Here is a 13,847-nt window from a genome sequence, read left to right on the forward strand (position 1 = left end):
GGCGGCGGCGGCGTGCGGTACTCAGCAGATGACTTGGCAGCGAGTTTGGGCGGAGGACTCAACTTCTTTACTCAAGGTACGAACGAAACCAAGCGACCTCTCCCTTTGTTTCTCAATCTCCCGACCGCTCAGACGAATCCTATCATAACTACTTCATCTGATGTCTCTACTTTACCAGATCCTCTGCACCCACACCCGGCGCCGCCGGCAAAAACCCTAGCAACGGCGGTCTCGCCTGGCCGCGCCCTTAATCTGCTGTAGGCACACCCGCGGCACCAAGGATGATGCCTCCACGAGTTGCCGCGATGAATCCCACGCCAGCGTTCCAGGTAGTACTACCTAAGGGGGCAGGGCCGAATTGCAGTGCCTCACGCACTCACCGGTGATAGCGAGGGAGCCGTCGGCCACCAGGGTAGGAAAGCACCTCCGAGACGAGCGAGGGGAGTTGAGGTGTGCGAAGTGATCCAGAGGGCAGGTGCACGATGGAATCCAGCGCGGCGCGCATCAGCCAAGGCGCGTGAGCGGAGCCGATCCAGCCAACGAGGGGGTCCAGGCGACGAGGACTACAAATGCCACGGACTGGTTCCGATCTGTTGGTTTGGAGGATTCTTGCGGGCTATATATCCATAATATTTACTACTCAGATGTTTCCTGAAGCATGGTTGTCGACAACGGTGCCCTTGATGCTGCACGTGCTGGTAAAAGGTCATCCGAAAGAGTATTTGGGTCTCACATCATCCGCATCAAGTCAGCAAACATATCGGCTAGGGATGCCAGGGATGCCCATTAGGCCACATATATTTATATCAGTATTAATATGTCCTATATTCAGCGAGGGACATAGGGAGCACAAGATCTATCCAATTAAGGCCAGATGGTTCATTAATATACTCCATTGATCCTTATATTGTTCAAGAATTTCAGGATTTTTGATCTAACAATTGATTTGACAAGTTTGGGATGCGATTTTCTGGCTTGGGTAGTTGTTTGTAGTATTTATATTGACAACTAGCACTTCAAAACAATAAAAATATGATCTTCTCAGGCTGAAAGCATGGACATGCATCCCACTTTAGTAGGTGCTTCTGTGCCACTGATCGATGTCAAGTAATACAATAATTCTACTGTCATTTTTTTCTTTTTGTGTCCAATTAGCCTATCATTCTAATCACACTATCGGTATTTCATATTCCTGTTCAGACTTGTATACTCTTAAGAACTGCATGAGTATCTGTTTTGTGCATTCATACTCAGATCTCTTGATTCTCTAAACAATGATGACATAGGTAATTTTAATTGTGTTTGTGATTTCTTCCATTGAAATTAAAATTATGTCCATATCTCCAATTGATTCATGGGTACCTTCACTACTTGATTCCCTATATTAATTTTAATTTCCCAGACAATTAGCATTATGGCGTAGTTGATTTGTGGTCTGCCATATTATCTCCAGTTCAGAGCTTTGTCGGTGCAGTTGACGTGCCTCAGTCGAATGAAGAGAAGTCGCAGATAACATAGTTAAATAGTCCCATTCAGATTTAGACTGGGAAATGGTGTCATCTCATCAGTATATAATCTTACACTGCATACTGTGGAAAATCTGAACATGTTCTCACCACATGTGTATTGATAATCTGCAACACAAACAAAAAAGGTATAAAAAGGTTGATTGCCAATTCTTTTACTTTGCCTTTCTCCCCTTTTCTATGTTCTTTGTTTATGTCACTTCTAGATAGTCGGTATAATAATTTTAGGGCATGGTTTCAGCTTATGGAAATAAATCTTTTGTAGAGAAAGATATTTCAGTTGAGGTATCTACTACAAAACTTTGGAGAAGAAGCATACCTGGAATATTTTGTGTTCTCTCCCTGAAAGTTTTCTCAAACAATTCATAGACAATGAAATGAAACTCAATTATTCAATTTCCATGCGATTCCGGATGATTGAAACAAGTACTGTTGTATCTTTGCTTTTCCCATGCGATTCATAATGATTGAAACTATTATATTTGACTGTGTCCTACCTTTCTTTTCAAATATTAGCTGGGCTTAAATTCTTACTACTAGGCTTTCTTAGGGAAGAATATGATCTGGTGAATTTTTAGCTCTATCGAAAATATTTGTGGATGATAAAGTGGGTTTGAGGCATAACATCTCACGATGTTTCTACTACTATTTCTGCAAGTGCCTTCATATGGTGTAGGCATATGTAGTTTCAGTGGTGCACTGTTTTTGCCTCAAATATTGGGAAATGATAATGCAACCAATGTCGAGCTCCAATATGGTATCACTACTGTTAATTTTTGAACCAACACAAACTACACTCAATCATATATGTTCATGTAAATATTACTTTGATGATTTCCGTCCTCACATATTTACATAATTCCTATCATTATATTGTAAAAATGAACGGGCGCAGCAACGCGCGCCATCAATGATCTAGTTAATCCTTATAACACTAGCAAGGCTAGTGCGACTGCCAACTCACTGGTTTCGTTAGGACCAAGACAACTATTATAGTTGTGTGCAAGTACTGATCATTGACTGTTATTCAAGCGCTCCTGCTGGTTTGACAAACCTTAAGACCAACCACTTGAGAGAAATTATTTCTTGCCTACAATCCTTTGCAGGAAGCAATGCTCAAAAGGGTAGGTGTCCAAACTGAGGAGTCGTAGTCATTGGGGGTAGGTCTATCCCATTGCCCTTCTGTGATTAATACCGGTGAGATGCCCATACGTCGCCAATTCCCTAAGGCAAGAGGGCATGAGAGAAAAATGTGGGCAACATGCTTGAGTTGATGATGACACTGACGATACTCACTTGTAGACGCAGTATGTCTATACGGGAAAGGTTTGCTTTGAAGTTTAACCTATTGCGGAATAGAAACCATGCAAAGATTTTCTCTTTGGTGCAACTTTATAGCCCAAATTAGATCAACATTAGCAAAAAAAAATGCCTTCTTCTAGCGTTAAAAGGTTATATACATGCTTGGTGGAGAAGGGTAGCCCCTGTCGAGGAAGCGCTCATCATTGTTGTCAACAAGGTGAAAATCCTACAAGGGTAACAAAACATGCAACTCGGTAGAAATCATGTAAACCTTTGGATAAACAACCAAACATTTTGATCCCAAACTCACCAACACGGACGTTTGGCTCCTAGGTGCAATTGCACCAGATAAACAACAGCTGCACCAAAAAGTTTTAAAAATACTTTTAACAAACATCATGGAGTCCCATGTATGAATTTTCGTGAAAAATGAAATCTGTGGTGCTCTGGGGAAAGAAAAGACAGAACCGATGCTCTAAAAAGAACATTTTGGAGGTCCGATTTTATCCTTTTCGCCTAAAACAGCATGTTTCTTCATGAAAACACATGCGAGTACAACACTCGACCATGTTTGCTAAAATTTTAGAATTGTTTTAATTTTTTTGCTATTTTTTAAGATTTTTCTGTTCAGTCGAATGCATGTGTGTCCATTGTAGTATTTTCACCAACTTATGACATAGACAAATCCATTTCTTTGACAAGTATTTGCAGATGGAGAGAGTATATAATACAAATTTGATATTTGCTACAATTACTTTCGGCCAATAATTATAGCTAAGTGATGTGCACTTTTGGGGCAAAGACTACGTTCGGAAGCACAGTATTGTTTGGAGTTTTCGGAGGATACGGTTATCACTAAGAGTGAGCAAAAGTGTTGAGTACATGAAGAGCGCTCGTACATGAATTACTGATTGGCCAAAATATAAAATAAATAAAGTAAACGTGGTCTGTTCCAAAGGAATTACTGATCGACCACCTTTGGGTTCACGCATCTTCAACGGAGACGAGCGCCTGCACCACCGCGCTCATGCTCGGCCGCCGGTTCCTCTCCTCCTCCAAGCACGACAAGGCAACACCAACCACCACCTTCACCTGTGCGCGGTTAAAGTCGCCGGCGAGCCGGCCATCCACAAGATCATCCACGCTGCCGGAATGCATCTTCTCGCCCACGGCCTTGGCCACGGCCCTGACGTCCGTATTCTGGTCGCCGTCCGCCACCCTGACCCCTTTCACCAGCTCCAGCAGCACGACGCCGAAGCTGTACACGTCGACCTTGTCGCTGATGGCCAGGCTCGACACCCATTCCGGCGCCATGTACCCCCTCGTCCCCCTGATCCGCCCCGACGGGTTCGCCTCCCGCCCTGCGCGAGAGGCGGACCCCTCAGGGCGGCGGTCCAGCAGCTTGGCGAGCCCGAAGTCGGTGATCTTGGGCTCCAGATCACGGTCCAGCAGTATGTTCTCCGGCTTCATGTCGCAGTGGATGATCCACTCGAGGCACTCGCTGTGCAGATAGGCGAGGCCCCTGGCCACGCCGACGGCGATCCGGAACCGCTGGCTCCACGCGAGGACGTCGTGATCATCGCCGCCGTCGCCGTCGCCGTCTTCGTCCGAGAACAACATCGTGGCGAGCGAGCCGTTCTCGATGAACTCGGAGACGAGGATGCGGTGCTTGCCTTGGGAGCAGCAGCCGATGATCCTCACCAGGTTCATGTGGTAGATCCTGCCGATCACGCTCAGCTCCGCCTGGAACTCCTCCTCCCCGTGGGAGCGGCTCACGCTCGTCGTCAGCGCCTTGACGGCCACGACCCGGCCGTCCTCGAGAACGCCCCTGTACACCACGCCAGACCCGCCGCGGCCGATCTCGTCGGCGAAGTTCCCCGTGGCCTTCTTGATCGCCGCGTAGCTGTACCTCTGGAAGCTTGTGGTGAGGAGGATGAGTCTGTAGCCTTCGTCCATGGGGTACACCGGAGAGGACCGCGTGAACAGTCCCTTCCTGGAGAAGAGCAGGCAGCCGAGCCCGATGACAAGGGCCTCCACGACGAGCAGCGCCGACAGGAACCCGTACAGGTACGGCCACACCGGTTTCCCCGCGGCGTCACCGACGTGCTTGCGTGACAAGGCGGTGGCGTTGAGGACGACCTTTTGAGCGGCGCGGTCGCCGCAGACGGTGATATTCTCCTCAAGGATGGCAAGGCCGCCGTGTACGTGCGATTGCCATTGGTGGACGTGGAACTCCGGGACGACGAAGTCGACCGGGACCTTGATGCACACCGTCCCCGGCAAGCCGGGGAACGTCCTGCCGTTGAAGAGGACGCTTTTGAGGTAGCACTCCATGTTGGCCTTGTGCTGGAACGCGACGCATGCGCAGTTGGCGCGGCACCTCCTGGCGCACGCCGCCAACGGCAGGATCTCGCCGTCGTTGAGGTCGTAGCCCCAGAAGTCGGAGTGCGGCAGTGCCATCAGCTTCGTCCGCGTCCGCGTCGGCTTCCCGCACTGGTGCTGCCGGAAAGTCGGCCGGCACCCTCTGGTCCAGTCGCCGGGGTCGGTCTGCTCGTGCCCCGGCGCGCAGGCGCAGGAAGGCGCCGGCGCGTAGAGGCACACCGCGTTGGCGCCGCAGACGCCGTGGATGGTGCAGGGGTTGCGGAACGCCATCCACGACACCGCCCACGTCCCCTTCGCCGCGTCCAGGCTGTACGCCCTGAGGTTGCCGTCCGCGTCGAGCGTGAGCCTCCTCCGGACACCGGCGGCGGCGAAGTCGGCCGCCTGGAAGTTGGCGTTGTCGCTGGAGAGGAAGTTGCCGAGCGCGTCCATGGCGGCCTCGCGGGTGAAATTGTAGATCCTGCGGTTGTTGGCGACGTAGTTGTTGTAGGGGTTGGGCCAGTAGATGCTGGAGAAGTTGCCGTTGTCGTAGAAGAGGGAGAGCATGGCGTAGTCGCTGAACCCGAGGCTGTAGTAGCCGGAGGAGAGCAGCCTGCCGTCGCGCGACGACACCAGGCGCGTCGTCGCGGTGAGGCTCTGCGTCGGCAGCAGCGTGTCCGTGGGGAAGTGGAAACTCTGCCACAGCGCCCTCCCGTCGGCGTCCTCCACGACAAGGTTGCCGGTGTCGCGGAGCCGGGCGCGCGAGGCCGTCGGGGCGCCGGCCACGGTGGAGTTCCAGACCGGCTCGCCGTCGTAGTCGGTGAGGATGAGCGCGCCGCCGCGCTTGTCCAGCGTGAGGCGCGAGCCCTTGCTGTGGACAGGGCGCGTGCGGTCGGCGGTCCAGACGACGGAGCGTTCCTTGGCGCGCGTGAACCAGACGGAGAAGGTGAAAACGGTGGAGGAGACGCGGTAGAAGCCGCAGGCGAAGGTGCCGCCCGGCGAGCGCAGGAAGTCGGTGGCATAGTCCTCGACGGCGATGGAGGCGCCCCGGGCGAGGCTCTCGCGCGCCGCCGCGACGGCTGGCGGACATGCGATCAACAAGCTCAAACCACAGACAGTGATCAAAAGCACCAGGACGAAGGGTCTCATCGATCGTAGCACTAGCATCACTGGAATGTTGCTGATTTGGACAGGTCAGTGAAGATCACTGTTCATATGTAGGAGGAGTAGTAATCAGGTCAAGTCAACAGCTATATTTTATGCATCAACGGCGATCCAAGAAGATGAGATGGAATTTCTTGGGAGGTAATTAAGCATCGTGTAATAAACTAGTGTGCACTGGAGGGTTCGTTGCTGTGAACTGATTATTGTATAAGCATCACGAGGAGTTTAGTCGGTCGGTTTGGTTGAATCTGACTGCAACTCTTATGCTTGAGCTCAAAGAAAGCTGACGAGCAAAGATTGGCTTTTCACACCACTTGTCCAGTTGTCCTGTCCGTGGTTCTGCGCTAACAGTGTACTATAATGCACTGGTGGTTATATTGGCAAAAGTTAATTTCAGTCAACTCTTGGTTTGATGATCTGTAGCGCTGACTCTCCAGACAAAATGGTCTAGATAATCTCACTGTATGGACACTACACAATTACATAAACAGCCAATGGAAAAGCTGCACGCAATTTCAGTTCTGGGACACCTTGCAAAACCCCAGTGAGTCAATGGATCGTCATCAGTAGGAAATAGCTGACATATACTTCGCAATCAGTTGACCAATCAACACGGTGTAATGCAATGGAAACCACCTCAGGCATCTTGCTTAATCATCATCTACTAGTAAATTAACTACGCTACAGTAAAATGTCTACACAACCCGGAGGCAAACACTTGCTTCTTTTACTTAATTTCGTTTACTTTGTATGTGTGTGTGGGCGCGGGCCTTGAGTATGCTTTACTGTGTAGTCACGCTCTTGGCCAGATTCCTTGGCTGGTCGACATCGAATCCACGGAGAACAGTAAGGTGGTATGCCAGCAACTGAATCAAGAAAAGGAAATGAAGCTCGTCGGTGAATAAAATCGAGACAAATAGCACAAAAAGGCAACAGAGAGGTTTTGAGATACGATTGGCACCAAACCTGCAACGGAATTATGTTGATCACTGGCTGGAGACAGTCAGCGACCTCTGGAACCTGAATTACCCTGCAGGATGCACTAGGACCGACGGCGGAGATGTCCCCTTCAGAGCACATTATGATCAAACGCCCCTTGCGAGAAAGGAGCTGCTGAATCACCGACTTCTGCTTGCTGCAAGAGGAGGATGAGAAGCAGATCATTGCCAAGATGATCAGCAAAAATAAATCTACCTCTGTCAAAGCGCTTACCTGAAGCACGAGTCGCGTGTTGCGATGACGATGATGGGAAGATTTTCATCCACCAGGGCTAGTGGCCCGTGCTTCATCTCGCCAGCAAGCATGCCTTCGCTGTGCATCAGCGCGACCTCCTTAACTTTGAGAGCACCCTCCAAGGCAGTGGCATAGTTATAACCTCTTCCAAACACAAGGAGTGACTCCGAGTCGATTAGTGAAGATGCGAGTTCCTTCATTTCAGCATCAAGCTTGAGAACTTCACTGACATGGCCTGCATCGCAAAATAATACTTCACGCGGTGTTTCAAAACGTGATTGCGAAGCGACACTTTGCTTGACTACTACTCCCTCCGTTCCGAATTAATTGTCACATGTATGGATGTATCTAGATGTATTTTAATTGTAGATACATCCATTTCTAAGACGAGTAATTTGGAACGGAGGGAGTACATGGTAGGTTGTTGATCCAATTTGTCGTACTTGGAAGGCTTGAAAGACCAGTGATTATAGACTCCCTTCTAGGTTGAGTGGATAACTGATCAGATCCAATAGCCAAGGCTATCATCGCCATGACTACTATTTGACTTGTATAAGCCTGCAAGATTGCCAGATACTGTTATGTTAGGAAAAAAAATGCCTAAATTTTGGTAAAGTACTGCAAGATGAACATGTACTGAAACCTGCCTTGGTGCTGGCAACACCAATCTCACAACCAGCATTGATATGAATTCCACAATGTGTTTTTCTTGACAGCGTGCTCCCCACTGTATTTGTAACGCCAACACAAAGTGCTCCCTTTTCTAGTGCATACTCAAGAGCAAGGAGGGTGTCTGCTGTCTCCCCTGACTGGCTCACAAAAACTGCAGTGTCCTCTCTGTAGATGGGGCCTTGTCTGTCCAGCAAGTCACTTGCAACCTCCATAGTCACAGGAATACCTGTGGTACAAAGGTTTAAGATCACTAGAGTACTAGCTAAATACTTAAGGCACTGATGATATATCAAAACAATTCAGATCATGACAAACAATTGGACAAACTGGTTAGAATTACCGGTGAGTTCTTCCACAAAAGGTCGTGCAGCTAAGGCAGCATTATAGCTAGTACCACAGCCAATAAAGATTACTCTTCTACTGCGTCTAAGTGTTTTGAGGTGTTCCTTTAGTCCGCCTAAAACAACTCCACTATCCTTCAGTCTACCTCTCATGGTTGTTGTCAGTGAATGTGGCTGTTCATGGATTTCTTTTTGCATGAAGTGGTCATAGCTTCCTTTCTTTATTTGCTCGACTTCCATCTCCAGAACAGACAATGCTCGTTGCAGAGATGCTGGCTTCTCTTTTTCCTTGTCAAACTTAAGGATAGACACACTACCATCCTGCAGTGTCCACATTGTTACAACTTGGGTAAGATGTCAAGTATAACACTTGTTGAAAAAACAACAGAATTGCTGCACATAGTGTGTTTTCGTCATCCCTTTTCCAGTAAAGGAAAGAAGCACAGTAAGAAAATACAGTTGATGTCTAGCTAGCTGTACAGTTTTCGGTTTCGTTTTCCCCTTAACTTTTTTGGCTTTGTTGTTTCTTCTTTGTTTTGGCTAGCCTAGGGTGCTTTTGCATTTTTTTAGTTCCTTCGGATGTGTAACTCTTGTGCCATCTTAAGGCTTCCTTCTAATGCAAAATGGCACGCATTTGGGTGCGTGTTCGAGAAAGAAAAATGAATTACCATAGACTAAGGCAGTGGATTATCAATTATATTTCTCAGGCGTGATAGTTGGCATGTGTGGCAAAAAAGCGTGGCAAATGTAGTCAAACTTAGTATATGAACCAGATATGCCCAAAATAGCATGCAAATAAAAATAGCACCGATGAAGAGTAAATAAACTAAGGCCCAGATAAGACGGATACTCCAGAACCACGCTGATTAGATATAAAGGTGGACAAAATAAAACAGAAACACATGCAGACTAACAGATGAAGCAATTAACTAATGAGTAAAGAAGTACCTTTATATGAATAATTTCATTGTCTTCAATAGCCAAATAATTCTTGGTGTGCTCTACAATAGCACATAAATCACTGGAGAAGAAGAACTCCCTGGGGCTTCCATTTGTTGTCAGGGATTTGACATTCTGAAATGACTTCGCGCTGTTTTGATCACTTACTTCCTAATTATACAGAGATAACAGGCATGATTTGTGTAACTATAAAATAAGGAGTTCAGCACAAGATTAGGGGCATTATGTGATCCATAAGACTGCAAAATAACCAGTAACAGAACGCATATCATTGCGAAAACGATTAGGCGATGAGACTGATTACTTGTATACCATAACCAAACTCTCTAGAAGTTCAATCTGCTACCAATTAGTATCTACTGCTCAGAAAATACTGGATCATGTGGAACAAAAGAGTTACTACATCGAGTATTTGACTGCAGACCTATGACGAGTTTGAGCTAAAACAACAATTATAGGTCATGTGCCAAGAAAAAGGTAAAATTGAATATTGCGTCAGTAATGTACAGCTCTACTTAGCAGGTGGCGACAAGCATGGTACAGATACAAAAAAAGTAGCATCGCATCATTACATGAAATGTCCGCTTATACTGCACATCTTAGAAAGCTTATTAACCTTTAACAAATAACATCGCAGGCCAGAGCACAGCATATACTCTTGCGCAAAACAGAAACCCAGTTTGTTGTTGGAATGAAGCAAGTGGAACCAAATGAAAATATCAAAAATGGACATTTAAGTTAATTTTGCACTTAAATTTCAACATTATGTTTGCTTTAGTTGAATATATCTAATAGTTAAAAGTAAAGATACAAGGATGTTGTTTGCTTACATTGACACCAAGTATCAGCGTGCTGCCTCGTTTGCATGCAATCAGCTCATTGGGATAGTGTGGACTTTTAAAGATAAGTGCATAGGCTCCTTCAAGCTGCCTCATGACTTCCATAACAACTTGGCTAAATGTCATATCACCTGAGAAAATAAACAAAATCTCAAAACAGCCTTAACTAGAACTAATACAGAGCTCAGTCAACAATGATTTATTCTGTAATACTATGATAAGTGCTCTTGCACTAAAGTACATCCCCTGCCACGTTCAGGGTAATGTATTGCCAAAATAGTTTCGAGAAAATTCCTTATTTGACACTATCTTAAAATCTGCTTCCTTATTTGACACTGGAAAAGTTTTTCTTCTTTATTTGACACAAGTTCTAAATTTTATTCCCTATATGACATTTTCGTCCATTTTAAGCCTAAATGACACCTGAAAAGACTCTTTTGCCCCTCATGTGGTATGTGTGTGGGGGGCAATAGCGCACACACGCAGCATCAGTGCGAAAGCAGAAGCACACATGCATCAACACATACACATGCACCAACACACACGCACGCGCGCGTGCACACACACACACACGCGCACACACACACGCAGCAACACACACGCACGCAGCACACACCCACATACACACACACGCAGCAGCACACACACAGGCAACACATAGGCACGCAACAACACACACACACGTGCACGTACACACGCAGTAGCAAACACACACGCAGCAGCACACATGCACACACACATGCAGCAGCAGCACACATGTGCGCGTGCACCCACACACGCAACAGCACACGCACGCGCGCACACATACCACATGAGGGGCAAAATCGTCTTTCCAGGTGTCATTTAGACTCAAAATGAACGGAAGTGTCGTATAGGGAATAAAATTTAGGACTAGTGTCAAATAGGGAAGAAAAACTTTTCCAGTGTCAAATAAGGAACCAGATTTTAAGACAGTGTCAAATAAGGAATTTTCTCAATAGTTTCCTGGTGACCACAAATAGTATAACAGGTGTATACGTTATTTCCAAATTTGGTTCCTAGGTGGCAGCACGGTATACTTCTCCAAAGAAACTATGGAAAATTTGATCCAGATAAAGAACAAGCGGTTTATGTTGTCATAATTTGCTACGACAACAATATTACATCTTATAGAGCATAATACCTTCTCCATCACAAGCCTGGTCAAAAACAAACTTCGCTAGCTTAGGGATGACTTCTGTGTCGGTATCAGACTCAAAGGTGAACCCGTGTCGAATCAGTGTCTCTTTCAGAATCTGGACAGGTACACCAAATGTCAAGTTAGAATTGAAATTATCACGTGTTACCATATGATGCCGCATTGAGTCGATGCTTGAACCATAGGTCTTTGATAAGCATATTATCATGTTTTGATGTCTCACATTATGTATTGCAATTCCAACAAAAGCTTTTGCAATATGGTGCAAACAACCCCACCAAGGAGATTCTTTGAAACAACATGATTAATTCTCTTGAAAACGCACATGCAAAGGAAGATAAGGAGGGAGTCCATTTGGAGGGATCAGAACATGAGATTTTGCCACAAGGAGCTACTTATTATAGTCCCCACTGGCATAAGTTCATAGCTGCATGTGCATTCTACAACTGCGAAGATAACAAGGTTCAAATACTACATAAATGAATTATATATGCAACATCACAAAACAGAGTAAGCAGACCTCATAGTTTGTGATAATTCCGTTGTGGACGACCAAGAACTCATCACCGGTGCCAGAGGATTGGGGGTGGCTGTTCTTTGGGGCAGGCACGCCATGTGTAGCCCACCTGGTGTGAGCGATTCCGGCGTGAACGGAAAATGTGGCATCCAGGTTCACACCCTTCTCATCAACCTCTAGAAATCAGACGCCAAACAACCCTTAAAAGCTAGGCTAATTGGGTAAGTTTTAGCTTCTGTTATAAAATTACCAATGCAAGTAGGGAAAATGGACACAGTAAAATTATTTGGAAATAACAAAGAGCAAGGAATTTAAGGGAGGAATTGCATAAAGAGTTGACAAGCGGTATGGCCTGATAAACCCATATACTTCATCCAACCGGGTTAATCTCATTTGGAGCTACGAGGCTCCAGAATTATGCGAGTTTGGGATTTTAATATCAGCCTCCAAAATGAGTACACGACATCCACGATCCTTCATTTTTCTCCCAAAATGTGATATGAAACCTAGTCCAAACGGACGTGTAAAATCCTGCCTCTGGCCGAGGAACAACCTCCTAAACTGAAACTGAAAGGAGTTGCAGCAGGGTCAGAAGTGGAAGGTACTCACCGGAGTAGACGGATCGCACGAGGTTATCGATCTTTCCCTCCTGGCGGAACACGAGTGGCGGCGCCCCCGCGTACGCCGCCGCGGAACCAGGCGGCGGGAGGTCCGCGTCGAGGGCTATGCCGGAGGAGTCGTAGCCGCGGTACTCGAGGCGGCGGAGGCCGTTGAGGAGGACCTCGAGGACATACCGTCGATCCCGCGGCGCACAGTAGTTGAGGTAGGCGAAGATCCCGCACATGGCGGGCGGCAGGTCTTCTAGAAGGTTCTGGAAGGCCGCGTGCTTGCGCGGGCGAAGACGACGTTCGAGGTGGAGGATACAGGAGAAGGCGGCGTATTTTAGGTGGGAGGTTAGTGTACGTATTTCCTTATCGAATACGTGTTTCTCAAAGAGCAAATTTAAATTACCCTATATAGTAACACTAAAAATGTATTCTTACTTTCAGCGGAAGAAAAAAAAGTAGACTCGCGGCCACCTCCAAAGAGTTTCGCTCCGCCGCCGTCCTCTAGCGGCTCCCCTCCATCAACGACATCGGTTGTCAGTGGTGAGAGGGGTCACCCAATCCCATGCGTGTTAATCGTTTTAGTCATCAGTAGCTTATAGGTTTTTCAGTTGTTCATCGTCTGGGCTTCAGCGATGGCAATAGCGATGCTGAATAAAGAATCTTCAGATCCTTTCCCGACGAGGCGATATGACCTTTTGTTTAGGAATGGTGTTGGAAATCAGTCTGTTCAAGTAAGGATGGTGTGGCGGCGGCATCCTCGTGGTGGACTTGTGTCCTCGGGCTTCGCCGGTTGCGACGGTGTTTGCTCTAGCGTTGACGCGGAGCTTGGGAGGTAGTCCATGAGCAGATGCAAATTATGGTCTGTATCGGCGGCATTTGGAAGATGGTGGATCGTGTGTAGGGTTCATGGCAGGCAGGTATGGTTTTCTCTTTCGGCGTCTCAGTCATGCGGGGGTGCCAGATCTGGAGTTTGATGGCGTGTACGGGGCGTTGCCCCGATCTGATTCGTTCAACATTAATGGCTTCGCCTTTGGTAAGCCACCTTGGAGGTCCGCAAAGCTGCATATCGGTGATGGAGCCGCGCGAAACTCGGGTGAGAAGGTGATCTATCATTTTTTTTCCTTTGGTGTCTGCTATGGTGGTTCCGGAC

The 13,847-nt window shown here is 47.1% G+C and overlaps 2 protein-coding genes across 2 annotated transcripts; both read right to left on the minus strand.

The window, feature by feature from the left end:
* Positions 1-3,511: 3,511 nt before the first annotated feature.
* LOC123086383 (putative receptor protein kinase ZmPK1) lies at positions 3,512-6,681 on the minus strand. The gene has a single exon (XM_044508142.1). It carries the CDS (start codon positions 6,351-6,353, stop codon positions 3,813-3,815), a length of 2,541 nt encoding a protein of 846 aa, XP_044364077.1. The 5' UTR covers positions 6,354-6,681; the 3' UTR covers positions 3,512-3,812.
* Positions 6,682-6,895: 214 nt separating this feature from the next.
* On the minus strand, positions 6,896-13,040 carry LOC123086384 (glutamine--fructose-6-phosphate aminotransferase [isomerizing] 2). Its single transcript, XM_044508143.1, has 11 exons — positions 12,699-13,040; positions 12,093-12,265; positions 11,558-11,669; positions 10,387-10,526; positions 9,545-9,706; positions 8,596-8,917; positions 8,231-8,481; positions 8,027-8,141; positions 7,563-7,818; positions 7,317-7,485; positions 6,896-7,216 (listed from the first exon to the last, which is right to left on the minus strand). Exons 1-11 carry the CDS (start codon positions 12,931-12,933, stop codon positions 7,133-7,135), a joined length of 2,019 nt encoding a protein of 672 aa, XP_044364078.1. The 5' UTR covers positions 12,934-13,040; the 3' UTR covers positions 6,896-7,132.
* Positions 13,041-13,847: the final 807 nt, after the last annotated feature.

The sequence above is a fragment of the Triticum aestivum genome, chromosome 4A (assembly GCF_018294505.1).
Source record: "Triticum aestivum cultivar Chinese Spring chromosome 4A, IWGSC CS RefSeq v2.1, whole genome shotgun sequence".
Lineage (NCBI taxonomy): Eukaryota > Viridiplantae > Streptophyta > Magnoliopsida > Poales > Poaceae > Triticum > Triticum aestivum.